Below are 19,933 nucleotides of genomic sequence, written 5' to 3' on the forward strand. Positions count from 1 at the left end.
CCTAAGATTAGTCAACTACCAAGTAGGACATAATGCTATTTTTGGCAACTTTTATATATATAAAAAAAAAAATCAAAGTTACAAGGTACACAGAAGATCTTTTCAGAAAGGGTTCCAAAAGAAGAATGAGAATTTTTGTACTCTAAATCTGAGAGGAATGTTTTGTTTTAATGAACTATATAATCACTTATAGGAAAAAGTTATTCTCTTTCTTTTTTGTTTTTCATCCTTCATGCTTATGACTGTTCTCATATCCTGACTTTCTTAGAAAAAAAAAATATTATTGTTTATTATGTAAGATACTGGTTTGGTGGTAGTAAACCAACCAACGAAATAAATAAAAAGCAATAAGAGAAGTTTGTACAAAACAGAAGTCAAAGTTAATTTCTCTCCCACATTACTTTCCAAGCATAAGGATGTGACAGCTCCACAGAGTTCAAGGATCCAGATTTTCTATCTTGTTGCTCTGCTATCTCTAGGGTTCCACCTTCATCCATGTTGTCCATGTCTATGCTCCAGGTAGCAGAATTAGTATTCATCAATCCCTTGTATTCCTTTGGCCAGAAATTAAAGGGGAACAATTAGCAGAGAGCACCACAGTTGTTTCTGATGCCCTACGATTGTACGTGCTCCATAAGCTTGATCATCTGGAAGCAATTAACATTTCTGTTTATACTAGAATGCACAAAGTTCAGACTACCATTCAAATAAGGCAAAGTAAAACATCTGTTTACCCTCATTGTCATTACTCAAAAGCTCACTGAAATGGTGGTAAAGAACTTTTTAAAAGAAAATCTAAAAATTTCACAAGCACAGAGAGAATGTGAGAGGAGATAATAGCAATCAAAAGATGTCAACAGTTCTTGTTAAGATGGCACAGTAGGTAAACGCAATGTTTATATTCTCTCACGACCACAGCAAAATTATAACTAAACTATGAAATAACCATCACTGAGAAGCTCCTGAAATCTTGCTGAACCGAAGCTCTACAACTAAGGACAGGCAGAGGAAGCCACCTTGAGACTGGTAAAAGGGGCAGAAATGCAGAACAGACTGGTCCCACACCTGCATGTGACAAATAAAATCAGGAGGGATATTTTGGCTGCATAGATTTCCCCACATACACACACATACCGGGAGGAGCAAGGGGTCCCAGCCCCTCCCCAGCCGAGAGTTCCAGTGCCAGGGAGAAAAATCCCCATAATTTCTGGTTGTGAAAACCAGTGGAGATTGTGACTGAGTGAGACAGGGAGCAGCTGGAGTCCCAGCCGTTACTCTTAAAGGGACCGTGACAGACTTACTCACCAACTGAATCACTGGCTCTAAGCTCCAGGACTGGGGCAGCAGCTGGAGAGTCGGCAAGGAAATAAGGAGAGGAACTGAGTTGTCTGTCTTGGGATGGGAGCTGGAGGGGCAATTTTCTCCCACATAAAGGAGTTGGCAGAGGCCATTGTTTCTTTGTTGAGTCATCCCCCTTCCCAGCATGCAGACGCAGGAAGGTGGCTGCCGTATCTGAGTCTCCATCAGGGTGGCTGATGCCATTTGTTTGCCCCACCCTGGTGATTCGAGACCACTCCCCACTCAACTTTCGGGCACACCCAAGCCTCTTCCAGGGGCTGTTTTGTACAAACCACCTGCCTTGGTTCATGCTGCAGACTTTCCTAGGGTCTCTCAAAGGTTCACAGAACTCAGACAAGCAGCATCTGGCTTGAGTGTGTCCTGAACCTCTGGCTGAGCAGCCCTATGCCCAGCATTAGTGGCGGCCAGATTTCGTTCACAACTTGGTCTCTTGAGGCACCTCCAAGCACAGCATGGGCAGCAGCCATCTTCGTATTTATTTGTGGCTGCTATCAGATGGAGCTGGGTGGGGCACAGGCTGTGGCTGAACTTGACCTACAGCAGATCTCCTCCAACGTGGTCCTGGGGCAGGCACCCCCAGTGGCCAGCATCAAAAAGAGCTGGAGCAACACCCAGTTGCCTCCAAGAAATACGTGTCCAAGAGGCAGATTAAGCAGGCACCAGAGCCCTGATGAGACAGATCCTGATCTGTAGGGTCAGCCCCAAAACCACAACTTTTCCACCGTAGTCACGGGCAGTCCTCACAACCAATGAGCCTGAGGGTCAGTCCCTCCCATTGATGTGCAAATAGCAACCAAGGATCAACTACAACAGGAGGATACACACAACATACACAAGGGACATACCTGGAGTGCACAGCTCAAGACCAGAAAGACTACACCACTGAGCCTCCACTGCACACCTACTACATAAGGCCACTCTACTAAGACCAGAAGATATAGCAGCCCTACCTAATGTATAGAAATAAACACAGAGAGGCAGCCAAAATGGGGAGACAAAGAACCATGTCCCAAATAAAAGAACAGAACAAAGCTCCAGAAAAAGAACTAAACAAAATATAGACAACCAATCTACCAGACACACAGTTCCAAACACTGGTTATAAGGATGCTCAATGATCCTAAGGAGACCATCAACAAAGAGATAGAAAACATAAAAATAGAGATAGAAAACATGAAAAAGAACCAGTCAGAAATAAAGACTACAATAACGGAAATGAAGAATATATGACAGGGAATCAACAGTAGATTAGATGAAGTAGAGGATCAAACCAGCAATGTAGAAGATAAGGTAGCAGAAAACTCCCAATCAGAACAGCAAAAATAAGAAAGAATCCAAAAACTTGAGGAGACTTTAAGGGGGCTCTGGAACAACACCAAGCATACCAACATTCACATCTTAGGGGTACCAGAAGGAGAAGAGAGAGAGCAAGAAATTAAAAACTTATTTGAAGAAATAATGATAGAAAACTTCCCTAATCTGGGAAAGGAAATAGATATTCAAGTCCAGGAAGTGCAGAGAGTCCCAAACAAGATAAACCCAAAGAGGCCCACACCAAGGCACATTATAATTAAAATGCCATAGGTAGTCGCACAGCAGAAGCTTGCTGGGCCCATAAAATGCCATAGGTTAAGGACAAAGAGAGAATCTTAAAAGTAACAAGAGAAAAGCAGTTAGTTACCTACAAGGGAGCCCCCATAAGACCATCAGCTGATTCTCAACAGAAATGTTGCAGGCCAGAAGGGATTGGTAGGAAATATTCAAAGTGATGAAAAGCAAGGACTTACCTTCAAGATTACTCTACACAGCAAAGCTCTCATTTAGAATCAGAGTAGAGATAAAGAGCTTCCCAGACAAGAAAAAGCTAAAGGAATACATCACCACCAAACCAGTATTACAAAGAATCTTAGAGGGACTTCTTTAAGACATAAATAAATAATATGAATAATAAAATGGCAATAACTACATACCTATCAACAATTACTTTCTATGTAAATGGATTAAATGCTCCAATCAAAAGATAGGGGGGCTGAATTAATAAGAAAACAAGACCCTTACATATGCTGCCTACAAGAGACACATTTCAGATTGAAAGACACACACAGACTGAAAGTAAAGGGATAGAAAAAGATATTTCATGAAAATGGAAACAAACAAAAGTTGGGGTAGCAGTAGTTATATCAGACAAAATGGACTTTAAAACAAAGACTATAACAAGAGACAAAGAAGGACCCAGTAATCCCACTTCTGGGTATTTATCCTAACAAACCCAAAATGCTACTTCAAGGGGATATTCTCATCCATATGTTCACTGCAGCATTATTTACAATAGCCAAGATATTAAGGCAACCTGGGTGCCCCTGATGGATGAATGGATAAAGAACAGGTGGCACATATGAGTATATACAATGGAATATTACTCAGTTGTAAAACAGAAGGAAATCTTGCCATCTGTGACAATATGGATGGACCTAGAGGGTGCTGTGCTGAGTGTAATTAGTCAGACAGTAAAAGACAAATGTCACATGATTTCACTTGTAAGTGGAATCTAAAGAACAAAATAAACAAACAAAACAGAAACAAACTCATAGATATGGAGAACATTTTGATGGTTGCCAGTTGGGAGGAGGATTGGGATGGGTGAAAAGGGGGAAGGGGTTAAGAAACACAAATTGGTAGTTACAAAATAGTCATGGGGATGTAAAGTAAAGCATAGGGAATGTAGTCAATGATATGGTAATAACAATGTATACTGCCAGGTGGGCACTAGGCTAAAAGGAGGGATCACTTCTTAAATTATATAAATGTCTAACCACTATGCTGTACACCTGAAATTATTATAAAATAATATTGAATATCAAATCTAATTGAAAAATTTTAAAAGGGGGGAAGATAAAGAAGAATAAGAGGTTCAAAATTCCCCATAAAAAACAAATAAGTCATGGGGATGTAATTACAGCATAGGGAATATGGTCATATTGTGATAGCATGGAACAGTGTCAAATGGTTGCTGGACTTATGGTGATCACTTCTTTAGCATAGGTAACATAATCAATAATACAGTAATAACTATGTATAGTCCCAGGTGGGTACTGTTCAGTAACGGTGACGTACACCTGAAACTAATGTCATATTGTACATTCGTTATATTCTAATAAAAGTCTTAAGAAAAAAAAGACAAAAGGTAAGTGTTGGCGAGGTTGTAGAGAAAAGGGAGCCCTTGTGCACTGGTGGGAATGTAAATTGGTGAGGCCACTATGGAAAACATTGTAGAAGTCCCTCAAAAATTAAAAATAGATCTGTCATATAATCCAGCAATGTCACTCCTGGTTAAATAGCCAGAGGAAATGAAAACAGGATATTGAAGAGATGTCTGTGCTCCCATGTTCATTGCAGCATTATTCACAGTAGCCAAAATATGGAAACAATTTAAGTGTCCATCAATAGATGAAAGAATAAAGATATGATAGGTATATACATATTAAAGAAAAGAGATGTCAACAAAACAGACTTACAATAACTGACGTAGCAGACTAGAGGAAGCTGAAATAAAATGTTTGCAGTAGGGGTAAGGTGGGGGATACAAAGAAGCATGCTGATAAGGCTGCCAAACCCTTAGAAGACCAGAAATTAGAGCCACAGTCTCTGAATATGGGAAGCAGCTAAAGCTGCAAACAGGAGTACTGACTGGTTGATGGCTTGCGTAAAAGCAGTTCAACCACTACATCTCCTCACCACCACTGCACAGCCAGATACCTCCCTCCTCCACAGACGGCTTTGGGAGGGATGTCTCCCAGCAAATTTGAACAGATAGTTTAGTTAATTTGTTTGCCTATATTGAAAGTAGTTTTATAATGCTATGGGAAGTTTAGAGCTGAAATAGCAATATACGTATACAAAGCAAACTTAAGCCAACAAAAGAAAAGGGCTATTATCTTCAGAAGAAAGTGAAGACTTGCACAAGAATGGATATTTAACCATAGTATACTACATGGCTCAGCTAAGAAAAGTGTTTACATAGTCATAATAGTGTAAGCACTTAAATATTTGTTGATATTTCTGATATAACTACTGTGTTTCCCCGAAAATAAGACCTAACCGGGAAATAAGCCCTAGCATGATTTTTCAGGATGACATCCCCTGAAGTAAGCCCTAATGCATCTTTTAAAAATTAATGTAAGACCTGGTCTTATTTTCGGGGAAACACAGTATATTGGGAGGAAGGGAGCAAGGAAGTGTGGGAGCAAGGAAGTGTGGAGATGGTAGGAAGGAGATAAGACAGCTAAATCTTTAGCAGAAAACCAACCGATAATAGCTCAAAGGGAAAACTTAGGAAATAGCAATATTATAATAGAAATACAGAGGTAAATACCTAAAGAAACTACTGAAAGAAGCTAAAATAATTGACTGGAAGTAGGAAATGGGGGGAAGTGTTAAAGAGAGGTCATACATGAAGTTGCTATATTTTAAGTCTTATAGAACAGTCTGACTTTTAAAACTCTGATAAAGTTAAAAATTAAATAAAAAATAAGGGTGTTGAAATGAATGTTTTCTTTCCTAGAAGGAAATTTTCTGAATGTAAAGTTAATTTGAAGATATCTACCATAATTGTTTATCAATTGATTTTTCTGTTAAACATTGAACAAAACTCCTGACCTTGTGCCTAGTTTTTTTCTTTATATACACTTTTAATTTTGAGAAAATTATAAATTCACATGTGGTTGTAAGAAATAACATAGAAAGATCCCACGTGGCCTTTACCCAGTTTCCCTCAGCGGTAACATCTTGAAAAACGGTAGTTCATTATCACACCCAGGGTACTGACAATGATACCGTTCCTTCACCACAAAGATCCCTCATGTTGCCCTTTCATAGTCACACCCACGTCCCTTTGACTCCCCCAACTCCATCCCTGACCCCTGGCAACCACTAATCTGTTTTCCTTTTCTATAATTTTGTCATTATAGAATACTTTATAAATAAAATCATACAGTATATAAACTTTGACGATTAGCTTTATTCACTCAGCATAATTCCCCAGAGATTCACCCAAATTCTGTGTGTATCAATAATTCATTCTTTTTTATTTCTGAGTAGTATTCCAAGGTATGGATGTGCCGTTGTTTATTTTACCACTCACACTTTGAAGGCCATGAGGGTTGTTTTGGTTTTGGGCTATTACAAACAAAGCTGCTGTGAAGATTTGTGTATAGATTTTCAAATGACATATGTTTTCCATTTCTTTAAGATAAATGCCCAAGAGTACAATTTTGGGGTCATACAGTACTTGTACATTTAGGTATCTTTTGTGATAGCTTTATTGAGCTATAATTCATCCATTTAAAGTGTATAATTAAATGATTTTTAGTGTATTCAGAGAATTGTGCAACCATTACTACAATTAATTTTAAAACACTTTTATCACTTTATCACTGAGATATCACTCCCCAATCCTCCCAACCCTCCAATTCTAAACAACCACTAATCTAATTTGTCTTTATATAGTATTTGCCCATTCTGGATATTTTATATAGATGTAATCATATAATATGTGGGTTCTTTGTGACTAGCTTCTTTCACTGAGCATAATGTTTGCAAGGTTCACTCATGTTCTACCATATGTCCGTTTGTTTTTTTCTTTTTATGGCCGAATAATATTCCATTATATAGATATACCACATTTTGTTGATCCATTCATTAGTAGATGGACATTTGGGTTGTTTCCACCTTTTGCTGTTATGAATAATGTTGCTACGAATATTTATATACAAGATTTTGCATGGGCATATGTATTCATTTCTCTTGTGCATATACCTGAAAGTGGAATTGCTACGTCATATAGTAACTCCATGTTTAACTTTTTGAGGAACTCCTAGATTATTCTCCAAAGTGGCTATGCCGTTTGACATTCCCACCAGCAGTGTAAGAAGTTTCCGATTTATCCATATCTTCATCAATACTTATTATCTGACTTTTTTATTCTAGTCATTCTAGTGTATCTCATTGTGGTCCTGATTTTCAGTATGACTAAGGATATCGAGCATCTTTTCATGTGCTTATTGGCTATTTGTATGTCTTCTTTGGAGAAAGTCTATTCAGATACTTTTCTCAATTTTTTAAATTGAGTTGTCTTTTTATTGATGAGTAAGAATTCTTTATATATTTTGGATACTAGACCCTTATCAGATAAATGATTTGCAAATATGTTCTCCCATCCTGAGGGCTGTCTTTTGCATGTTTAATTTTACAAGACTACCACTCTGTTTTTCAGAATGGTTTTACCATTTTATATTCCTACCAGAAATATAGGAGTGTTCCAAGTTTATCTGCATTCTCCCTAGCATTTGGTGTTGTCATTATTTTTTAATTTAGGCATCCTGATAATTGTGTAGTAATATCTCATTGTGGAATTAATTTTGCATTCCCTAATGGCTAATGATGCTGAACATTTTTTCATATGCTTATTTACCAACTGTATACTTCATTCAGTGAGTTATACATTCTGTTTATGTGTTTTGTTCATTTTCTAATTGGATTAATTGTTTTTTTACTAATAAGTTTTGAGAGTTTTTAAAATAATTTCTGGATATTAGTCCTTTATCAGATATGTGGACTTCAAAGTGTTCTCCCAGTTTGTAGCTTAGCTTGTCTTTTCATCCTGTTAACAGAATCTTTCACAGAGCAATACTTTTTTGTTTGTTTGTTTTTCATTTTGATGAAGTACAATTTACTAATTTTTCCTTTTATAAATAGTGTTTTGGGGTCCAGTCTAAGACCTACTCCTTAATCCTGAAATGTTTGCATAGTCCTAGAGCCTGAAGATTTTCTCTTTTTCTCCTAAAAGTTTTCATTTTACATTTTACCTTTGAGCACATGATCCATTTTGAGTTATTTTTAAATGAGATGTGAGGTTTAAGTCTTGGTTCATTTTATGACCTGTGGATGTCCTGTTGCTCCAGCACCATTTGTTGAAAGTCTATTCCTATTTTTCCTCAATTGAATTACTATTTCATGTTTATCAACTATTAGTTGGACAGATTTGTACAAGTCTATTTTTGGCTTCTTTATCTATTCTATTGATCTGTGTGCCTGTCTCTTTGCCAGTATCCCACTGTCTTGACTATAGCTATATGGTAGGCCTTCATTTTCAGTAGACTGATTCCTCCCACTTTATTTGCCCTTTTCAAGATGTTTAGCTATTCTAGGTCCTGTGCCTTTCCATATAAATTTTAGAATAAATTTGTCTAGGTCTACAAACAGACTAATTTTTAAATTAATTAAATGTATATAATTTAAAAGAGCTATTTAGAGAATGTTATTTTCATAATTTGTCTTTTTCAATTATTATGCGATATCTAGTACAAGTTAGGGTAGTGAATATTGTTGGCACTGATGGACTTCTTCGCACTGAAATTTAAGAAGTTGAGTAAGCCATTAGGCTTTTATATTGCTTCAATTAAGGCAAAAAGGATAGGAAGATTGATTGCCGTTTGTTTATAGATTTCTACTACATAGCATTAAACTGGTTTACTCAATCAAATCAGTAACAAAGAGATAACCAATCCAACAAGTGGACAAATAGTACAAATAGGCAATTCCACAATGGAGACATGAAGAAAGATGCTCAAACTCCCTAGTAAGTATAGAAATACAAATTAAAGTCGTAGGAGACTTGGGGGAGAGGCAGGGTCTTTCAAAATGCTAAAAATGCATAGTCTTTAACCAACAAGTCTACTTCTGGGAGTAATTTATCATACGGAATACTTAAATGCATATAGAAACATATAACACAGGATATTGTGTTAGCATTGTTTGTAATAGAGATAAATCCACACAGCCTCCAATAACAAACATGGGCCTCACCAAATTAATTGTGTTTAAACATATTATATAATACTATGTAGTCTTTAAAAAAAAAGTGGAGATTGGGGCCGGCCCAGTGGCTCAGGCAGTTAGAGCTCCATGCTCCTAACTCTGAAGGCTGCCAGTTCGATTCCCACATGGGCCAGTGGGCTCTCAACAAGGTTGCCAGTTCAATTCCTTGTGTCCCAAAAGGGATGGTGGGCCCCACCCCCGGCAACTAAGATTGAACACGGCACCTTGAGTTGAGCTGCTTCCGGATGGCTCAGTTGTGGTTGGAGTGCATCCTCTCAACCACAAGTTGCCAGTTCGATTCCTCGAGTCCCGCAAGGGATGGTGGGCAGCGCCCCCTGCTACTAAGATTGAATACGGCACCTTGAGCTGAGCTGCCGCTGAGCTCCCAGATGGCTCAGTTGGTTGGAGCACATCCTCTCAACCACAAGGTTGCTGGTTCAACTCCCACAAGGGATGGTGGGCTGTGCCCCTGCAACTAGCAACGGCAACTGGACCTGTAGCTGAGCTACGCCCTCCACAACTAAGACTGAAAGGACAAAAACTTGAAGCTGAATGGCACCCTCCACAACTAAGATTGAAAGGACAACAATTTGACTTGGAAAAAAAAAAGTCCTGGAAGTACACACTGTTCCCCCAATAAAGTCCTGTTCCCCTTCCCCAATTAAAAAAAAAGCAAGTCCTTATCCTGAAGAAAAAAAAAAAAAAAAAAACAGAAAAAAAAAGTGGAGATCTATATATATTAACATGAAAAGATCTCTAAGATATACTGGATTAAAAAAATACTTGTCATGGAGTAACATGCATAATATATAAAAATATAGATCTATAAATGTGTGTAGAGATATGTAGGAATAAAAAGTCACTGCCAGGTCTGGAAGAACACATACATCTAACTGTTAACGGAGGTTATATATGTGGAGGGAATGGGATTGGGGGTAGATTGGGAAACAGTGATGATTCGAGAACAGCCCTTTCAGGGTTTACTCTATATATTTCTGTATTATTTGAAATTATTTTTTCAATAACCTTGTTCCATGCATTTCTTTAGTACTTATAATATTTTGAGATTGTGTGTGTGTGTGTTGGATTAGATTGTTGCCAATATCAAGTAACTCTTACTTTAAGTCAAAACGAATCTATTTGATTGAACTGAATGTATAGGAGTGATATAATATTGGCAGCCTGAAAATCAATTTAGTTTTCCACCAAATTTATCAGAGTCTTTTAGATTTGTGCTGTTTTTCAGGGATTGCTCCCAAATATTATTAAACAACTCCCTTGGCATTTTAGACAAAGGCAAATCTGGTGCTCATTAGTGAGTCATTCCCTTTGGCTCTGATTAAAACAAATGTGGGGTTTCAGAGGCACTGAAGTGAACGCTGACCTACTCTCAGACTGTAAGCAGCAGAGATTGTAAAAAGTCCACCATTGTTTTCATAGGCAGGGGATACTGGTAATCCGTTCCTAATGTGCCAAGCATTTTAAATTTATTTTCTAAAGACTTATTGAATTTGTGTCGGTCCACCCAGCCTCCCAGCGTTCTGTGGCACTTGCCTTCCTATGGTTGTCATGTTTATCAGTCAGGGCTTATGTTTGTAAGCAACTGAAACATGCTGGCTATCTTAGGGAAACGAGGAATTTGTCAGAAGGTCATCAAAGCTGACTGAACGGATGAGAGGCCAGATGGCCAAGTTTAAGAAGTGGGAATAATCTCAGGGAGGACTGTATGACCAGGTTGAGCAATAGAAACCCCGGCAACGATCACCCAACAGGACAACAAGGCCTCTGCCTCTGTGATAAATCTGGCCTCCATCTGTTCCCACAACCTCGCATGACAAAATTCAGAACGGAGTGTTCAATAGGAGGATCCAAAGTCGTGTGTCCCCTGAATCTGTCAAAGCCAAGATGGCTATTATCTCCCACTGAAAATACGTGTACTGGAGATTTCTCGAAAGATAGATGAGAGTGCTAAAACAAAATTCCACAGTTTGCATTGTGGCCATGGCCAAGGGCACAATTATCTGGCCCAATTATAGACATTATTGATTAACTTGTTAATATAATATTCTAACAGTGATATCAGACCACAGTTCTCGAGTCACCGTTGCTTCTTCACAAGATCACTCATTTCCATGTAAGAATAATAGATCCTACCAGTTTCAATAAGTATCGAGTACTCTTGTTCCATTAGTAACCAATAAATAGCTGAATACTGGAGAAGGGAGTGCTTTAAACTATATAAAAGGCAAAGAACAGGCTATTATGAATCTCTCTCTCTCTCTCTCTCTCTCTCTCTCTCTCTCTCTCTCTCTCTTAGCCATAGGAAGCTATAATCAGCTCTAAATAGGTAAAGGTGATGGATTTCACAAATGCATTAATATTCTCTCCCTTCTGAAATCCCACTAAGGTGACACTAAATGGGTATATAGCAGTCTCTTGCTTATCCACGGTTTAACTTTCTGTGGTTTCAGTTATCCATGGTCAATTGGGGTCTGAAAATATTAAATGGAAAATTCCAGAACTGAATAATCCCTAATTAAACTGGGCACCGTTCTGAGTAGCATGATGAAATCTCATGTCGTCTCACTCTGTCCCTCCTAAGACTTGAATCATCCCTTTGTCTAGCATATTCATGCTGTATACACTACCCACCCATTTGTCACATGATTATCAGATTGTAGCAATATTGCAGTGTTTGTGTTCAAGTGACCCTTATTTTACTTAATAATGTCCCCAAAGCCATTCACATAACTTCTATTAGAGTATATTGTTATAACTGTTCTATTTTATTATTATTTATTGTTGTTAATCTCTTACTGTGCCTAATTTATGAATTAAACTTTATCATAGGTATGTAGTACAGGAAAAAACAGTATATATAGGGTTCAGTACTATCCACAGTTTCAGGCATCCACTGGGGGTCTTGGAATGTATCCCCTCTGGATAAGGGGGAACTATTATATTTTAAAAGATCCTTCTCTAACATGAAGCTTTTGGAAGTTAGAAAGCAGATATGAGAGTCTCAACTACCTTAGCAGAACAAGAAAGCTAAATCTGAGGAGTAACCATTACACTGTAGAGAAAAAGGAAACAAAAGCTTAGAAATTGATAATGCCATATACTTGTTGAAGTGGTAACAATGTGAGGATTGGTTGAAAATGTGTTGAGGAATCATCATAACTCCCAGATCCATGCTATAACTTGACATGGCTACTGCTCTTCTTCTGCCCCTATAGAAGACTGGAGGGTTTTTATCCTTTGAAGAGGGAAAACAGAGGATCTCTGGACAGAACAAAATCAGTTACAATAGAGAGTGGAGGTGATGTACTGAAAACAGGGGGATTAAGGGGTATTCAAATAATGAATGATGATGACCCATCCTTCCCCCATACTACTCCCAGGTATGGCAGCCACGCTATACTTTCCAAGCAAGTCATTGGATGATTCTGATCAGGGAATAGGACCAGTCTAAGGGCTCAGACCTTAAGACACCGACATTGAAGACTTCCTAACAACACAGCCCAGCCAGATCACCCTAGAATGAAGATCACGGCCAACAAGACTCAACCATGCATGCACTCAGGACTTTCATATACTTTTTACTTCCAGTTATTAAATATGACCAAACAATCAAGGGTTACCAGAAGTTGATAAAGTATATAATACAAAAAAAAAAAAAAGTCATGAAAATAAATAAACAAAGGGAAGTTGGCAAAAACATACTAAGTAGGGAGAAGAAAACTTCAAAATCCAACATAACCAATATCCTCCTACAGTCAAAAGGAGACATCACATCCATGAAACATAAATGTTTACTTTTAAAATGTTTTGTTCCAGGAGAAGAAAAGTGATCCTGAAAATTAAAAAAAAAAGTGACGGCAGAAATGAAAAACTCAGTAGAAGAGCTGGAAAATAAAGTTAGGTAAATATCTCAGAAAGTGAAAAAGACAAAGAAGTGTAAAAGACAGGAGACAATATCAGGAAAACTAGAGAGGAAGACAAGAAGTTTCAATATTTAGTATATAATGGTATGAATGCTAGAAAGAGAGAACTTGGGAAACAGAGAGGATAAAATCAGCAGCAAAATAATCAAGAAAACTTCCCAGTAGTCAAGGACATAAACATCCAGATTCTAAGAACCCATTGTCCAACACAACGGTGGCAAAAGTCCCTCAAAAAAATTATTTTGTGAAATTTCACAACATCAGGGACAAACAGATTTAACAAGATGAGGAGACTGAAATTCAGGAATCAAATACAGTGGTACCTCAGTTTTCGCATAATCTGTTCCGGAAGACCGTTGAAGTTCTGAAACATTCGAAAACCGTGGCACGGTTTCCCACAGAAAGTTATGCAAAATGGATTAATCCGTTCCAGACCTTTAAAATCAACCCCTAAACCAGCAATTTAGCATGAATTTTACTATCTAATGATACCATGGATCCATAAAATGATGCACAATGAAAGCAATAAACACAATATACTGTACTGTAAAAACAATAATAAATAAACACAATGTAAAAACAGTACTGTAGATGATGAAAATGAAACTGTAATTGTTTTTTACCTGCAATGATGATAGTCACGGTTTGGATCGGGGGGGACCCCTTCAATAATCACAATAGGTGAGGGTTGTTCAGGTGTTCTGTAGCCCTCTTCCAGAATCACTGTAGGTGACTCCTCTTCTGCCATTCCTTCCCTTGATTTTTTTACACCACGGACACCTGGTTTAAACTCACTGGATCTTTTCCTCACTAAAAATTTTTCAATTAACATTTGCTTTTTCCGATGTTTTAACATTTGTCTAAAGCGAGACATAGCATTATCATTGAAAGTGTTAGTGGCATGACTTACAGCAGCTTTATCAGGGTGATATTTTTCAACAAAAATTTGCACTTCGACCCATTTTGCACACATTTCTTTGATCAGTGCATTAGAAACACTTTCTCTTCCCGCCTCCTCCGAAGACAATTCCTCAGTTGCCGCCTGTTGCTGCTCTGTCAAAATGTTTTGAAGTTCTTCTGTGGTGAGTTCAGTCTTGTGGTCTTCCACTAACTCCTCCACATCATCACTACTCACTTCCAAGCCCATGGACTTTCCCAGAGACACAACATCCTCAACGATAGGAGCATCCTCTTCAACATCCTCAAATACACATTCAGGGACAGCATCTGGCCACAATTTCTTCCATGCTGACTTCATTGTTCTGTGAGACACAACCCTCCATGCTTTGTCTATGAGATGTAAGCAATGTAGGACATTGAAATGATTCTTCCAGAACTCTCTGAGGGTTAGCTCTGTGTCCGAGGTCACCTCAAAGCACCTTTGGAACAGTGCTTTGGTGTAAAGCGTCTTAAAATTACTTATGACCTGCTGGTCCACGGGCTGGATGAGAAGAGTCGCGTTGGGGTCAAAACCTTTACATTGATAAAAATGAACTCTTCCATCACTCATCCTCCAAGCCTGGGGGCTGAGCTGAAGAATTCTCTATAACAAGCAGGCACTTCATTGGAAGATTTTTGTCTCGGAGGTATTTCTTTACACTTGGCCCGAATACTTCATGAACCCACTCAATAAAAATTGCCTGGTTACCCAAGCTTTGCTGTTTGCCCTCCACATCACAAGCAGTTTGCTTTTATGACTTTTTTTTCTTAAATACCCTGGGTTTGTCAGAATGGTAGACTAGCAAAGGCTTCAACTTAAAATCCCCACTTGCATTCCCACAAAATAAAAGGGTTAGCCTGTCTTACATGGGCTGTGTCCTGGCAGTGATTTCTCCTCCTTTGTTATGTAGGTCCTCTTTGGCATTTTCTTCCAAAAGAGGCCTCTCTCATCACAGTTGAAAACTTGTTGGGAAAGGAAACCGTCTGCCTTTACATAATCTTTAAATTTCAAAACAAATTGGTCGGCGTCTTCTTTGTTGGCACTGGCAGCTTCACCATGTCTCAACACATTGTGTATGCCACTTCTCCTCTGAAACTTTTCAAACCACCCTCTATTGCCTTGAAAATATCACTCTGAGCACTTGTTCCAGGGGTGTTTGTGATGAGGTCAGCATGCAAATGTAAAGCGTTTTCACAAATTATGCTCTCAGAAATGCTGTCACCGGTCAACTGTTCTTCATTTATCCATATGAAAAGCAATTTTTCCACTTCTTCAATTGGCTGTGTTCTTTGTCTTGTGTTTTAACAGCTCTTGCAACATTGGCTCCTTCAACGGCTTCTTTATTTTTTAAGATGGTACAAATTGTAGATTTGGCAATACCTGTGTTGCAAGATCACATACACGGATACCACTTGCATGTTTGGAAATAATTTCCTTCTTCACCTCTATTGTTGTGCTGTTAATGATTCTCTTGGCTTTGCAGCTTTTATCCATTTCTCACAGCAAGGGGTGATTGACAGAGGGCTCCTGAGAGGACATGAACACTGATTGATTGCACATAATCACAAAAAGAAATCAGTTGCAAGAGGGCTACTTAGATTAGATGAAAACAGATTTATGCACTGGGTTCCACACAGTCACAAAAACAAATTGGTTGCAGGAGTGCTCCTGAGATGAGACGAGCACAGATTGATCGCACACAGTCACCAAATAAGCCCAAATATCACCTCCGTGTTGCGTGGGTGCTCAGGAATCAACAGCCGACAGATAGGTCTCAGGATCTTGCACTCAGCGGAAGCTGAGTGACATGTTTGACTTCCGAGGTGTGTTCGAAAACCGAAGCATTTACTTCCGGGTTTACGGCATTCATAAACTGAAATGTTCGTCAACAGAAACATTTGAAAACTGAGGTACTACTGTATCAGACTTTTCAACAGCAACACTGGAAGCTTAAAGCAATGTCATTGAAATTTTGAGGGGAATTATTTCTAATATATACAAGTCTATAAATTATCAGTCAAATGCATCAGTCTGGCAAGAAAGATGGTACACTCCAGGACGGTAATGGAGGAGGTTTAATAAAGGGACTGGCTGTAAAGGTTTGGGCAGAGCATTACTACCACTGAGGCACAAAAGGAGGACCAAGTTACCAGCACCCAGAGGGTAGCTGCATGCAGAGGGTCACAAGACATCATTTTAGTAGAGCTGGCAGGAAGGAGGCCAGGAAACATTTACCCCAACCTGCTCCTCCTGCCTCCCTGCCGGTGTTTGCCATTCATTGGCCAGACACCCTGAGGTCAGGTGACAAGGGATTCCAACAACATTGTCTATAAACCTCTGTCTCCCAGAAAATTATAAAGACTAAATTTGTTAAAATGTATAAAGCCTGTAGAAAAATGTGTATCACCTTTTATACACCCAAAATACTTTAGGGATTATTCTTATTGTTAGTTTCATCATCATTATTGTCATTAAGAGGGAACTATAAAAAGTCACATGAAATCAAACATTAACAAACTTTCTAACCGTTTTCTAAATCCCTTTCCTCTTTCTTTAATAAGATTCTTTAATATAAATATATAAAAAGTGTTGTCAAATTTTATTAGTGTAAAAAATAATTTTTCACTGACTCCCAAGGACTTTTCAAATTTTCCCCAAATTTATTAGTCACACGTCATTTGGAATAAACTTTTATTGGACTTACTGGTAGATATGTGTAATTCAGAAGTAGTGGGCAGAGATAAGAACTGATTCAGCACTACTGTTTCCCAGGAAAATGTTATGGCCTGAATAGCGTCTTTCCATGAAGTAACTTGATCAGATCACCATAGTGCAACGTTTTTCATAATTAGTACCATACTCACCAGAAGCTGAATAGGATGGAGTAAGAAGTTGTGGTGGGTGGGGCACATATAATAAGATAATAGAATTGAATCGATCTCAAAATATGATTAGTTCAAAACACAAATTTCCATTACTATAAAAAACATATAGTTCAATGTTCCGTCTCAAAAATAAATAATGTGATATAAATTTAAATGATAATGAGATGACAATTTTGGTCTACCAAATTAGCAAAGATTTTTAAAATTATGTTATCCAGTGTTTGTGGGAGTAAAAGAAAATGGTACTCACACTGAAGGTGGTGTGTACATTTCATTGGTGCAACCTTTCTAGAGGGCAAGCTGGTATTACATATTAAAAGTCCTGCAAACATTCATACCCATTATAATCTACGTGCCGGAGATAGACGTGTTAAGATACCATACCATGCTTAGTAGAGATGCCTCCTACGTGCTATGGAAAGACAACGGCGGAAATGATTCAAGTGATTCATTGCTCAAGAGAAGCAAAGGTCACCTCACAACAGAGATGGCCTTTGGATAGATTTTGGAGAAGGAATAAAAGTTCAGTTGGCAGAGAGAAAAATTTCAGGAGTAATCACACTTCTGATTTATACATCACTATGCAAAAACATCAAGGCATGGAAAGGCAAGGCATTTTCTTCAGTAGTGAGACTTTTGATGTGGTTGGAGAGGAGGGAGATAGTGTCTGCCAATAAAGTGTCATCATTTGGAAACCAATGGACAATGAAGAAAAGAAAAGCATCTGCTTTTAAGTTATATAAACATTGATTTATATATAAAATCACAGTGTAGAGAGAAGTTAAGCAATTGCCCACCTGCAACACTTCCTCCTACCAACCAATCAAAACACCCAAACAGGCAAAAAAAAGAAAAGAAAAAAAAAAGATAAGCAACAAGGCTGACATATAGAGACCAATACGTAGGAAGGTAAAGTGGAATTTGTTCCGCACAAAAGGGCAACCAGGTTAACAAGGAATGGGAGAACTGGCATGAGCTAGTCAGTGGCAAGTAGTCTGAGATGTACACCAGCACTTAAAATGATATTACATTTTAAGCATGAAATAATTATATTTATTTTATAATAATTATATTGACTATTTGGGGAAAATTCCAATTTAATAAAGAAGTAATATTTGCCACTTTTACCAACAAACTTCTATAAACTTGCATTCATCCATAAGCACACCAGGAAGAGTGACACAAATCAGGAGAATATGGAATAGATTAAGAACCAAACAGCAAGATCTGAATGCAGCAGGTCTTGCAGTTGGTAGGAACTGATATTCACTAAGAAAAAAGAGCAGCACATGTGTCTGTGGGCCTGCCTGTGGAGTCTCCTTTCCTCCTCTTCCCTGGTTTAGAATGATTTTCTCTTTCCTCCCTCAAAAGTCTCTTCTTCCATCTCCCCATCTCTTCTCATTTGGGAAATCCCTGACACAGAAGGGTTTGGATCAGCAGTCAGAGTACAGAGTGCCCTTCAGGACACTGTTGTGAGTATTTTCTCTGAATCACTGAAAAGGACAAAAACCAAGAAAGGAAAGAGAGGAAATTCCACTTGGAGCATCCTAAATACATTACTCTCTATCTCTGGAATGTCTTTCTTCTCTTTATTTTCTCAAGCAACCTATGAGTGTGTGTGTGAGAGAGAGAAAGAGAGAGAGAGAGAGAGAGAGAGAGAGAGAGAGAGAGAGAGAGAGAGAGAAGGGAGGAAGAGGCGGAGGAGGGGGGAGGAAAGGAGGGAGAGGGAATTTGAAGTTTTTCAATTGCCAGTGGTTTGCATTCATGCTACTATCTCCATCCTGCTCTCCTGGTGAAGGGAAGAGATGTAAGGAAAATGAAAACTTAAAAGGAAGGCCTTTTAAAATATGGACTCATGTTTTATTCTAATTTGCAAATGAAATAAATATTCAGGAACTAGTTGTCCTGGACCACAACTAATTTTCCAAAATTAAGAAGTGATACTCCAGGGCGGGCCCGGTGGCTCAGGCGGTTAGAGCTCCATGCTCCTAACTCCGAAGGCTGCCGGTTCGATTCCCACATGGGCCAGTGGGCTCTCAACCACAAGGTTGCCAGTTCAACTCCTCCAGTCCCACAAGGGATGGTGGGCTCTGCCCCCTGCAACTAAGATTGAACACGGCACCTTGAGCTGAGCTGCCGCTGAGCTCCCAGATGGCTCAGTTGGTTGGAGCACGGGCTCTCAACCACAAGGTTGCCAGTTCGATTCCTCGACTCCCGGGATGGTGGGCTGTGCCCCCTGCAACTAGAAAACAGCAAGTAGAAAACAGCAACTGGACCTGGAGCTGAGCTGCGCCCTCCACAACTAAGATTGAAAGGACAACAACTTGACTTGGAAAAAAGGCCTGGAAGTACACACTGTTCCCCAATAAAATCTTTTAAAAAAAAAGAAAAGAAAAGAAAAAAAGTTGATCAATTTAAAAAAAAAAAAAAGAAGTGATACTCCAATGAAATACTTGATGAGAACTTTGAAAAATGTGCTATGAAGCACCAAGGGAATTAGCATTCACTGAGTGCCTGTTGTGTATCTGGCACAGGAAGCTCTTCTTGCATGGTTAGCACACCTAAATCTCACAGACCCCTGTAAAGCACGTGTTTACCTACGTTTTACAGATAAGTAAACTGAAGTTCAGTGAGATAAAGCGACATGCTTAGGGTCACAAAGCTAATTCATAACTTCAAATCTGTTCTCTTCCCAGTACCATACCATCTCTCTCTCTCTTATATAGGTTGGTTCAAAAGTAATTGTGGTTTAAAAGGTTAAATACAATTGCAAAAACCGCAATTACTTTTGCACCAACCTAATAAATTATCATTATTATTCTGATTGATATGCTTCTCAGGTAGAAGGTGCTATTTTTCAAGCCATACCTATGAATTCAATGAAATAATTGCAGTTTCTGGCAGAGCTTCTCCAAAACAGCATTGTTTTCA

General features: G+C 38.6%; 1 protein-coding gene across 1 annotated transcript; it reads right to left on the reverse strand.

The window, feature by feature from the left end:
* Window positions 1-211: 211 nt before the first annotated feature.
* Window positions 212-15,611, reverse strand: LOC141567452 (uncharacterized). The gene is made up of 2 exons (XM_074314373.1): window positions 13,801-15,611; window positions 212-554 (listed from the first exon to the last, which is right to left on the reverse strand). The coding sequence occupies exons 1-2, from the start codon at window positions 14,685-14,687 to the stop codon at window positions 539-541; spliced, it is 903 nt and encodes a 300-aa protein (XP_074170474.1). The 5' UTR covers window positions 14,688-15,611; the 3' UTR covers window positions 212-538.
* Window positions 15,612-19,933: the final 4,322 nt, after the last annotated feature.

The sequence above is a fragment of the Rhinolophus sinicus genome, linkage group LG01, assembly GCF_036562045.2.
Source record: "Rhinolophus sinicus isolate RSC01 linkage group LG01, ASM3656204v1, whole genome shotgun sequence".
Classification (NCBI taxonomy): domain Eukaryota; kingdom Metazoa; phylum Chordata; class Mammalia; order Chiroptera; family Rhinolophidae; genus Rhinolophus; species Rhinolophus sinicus.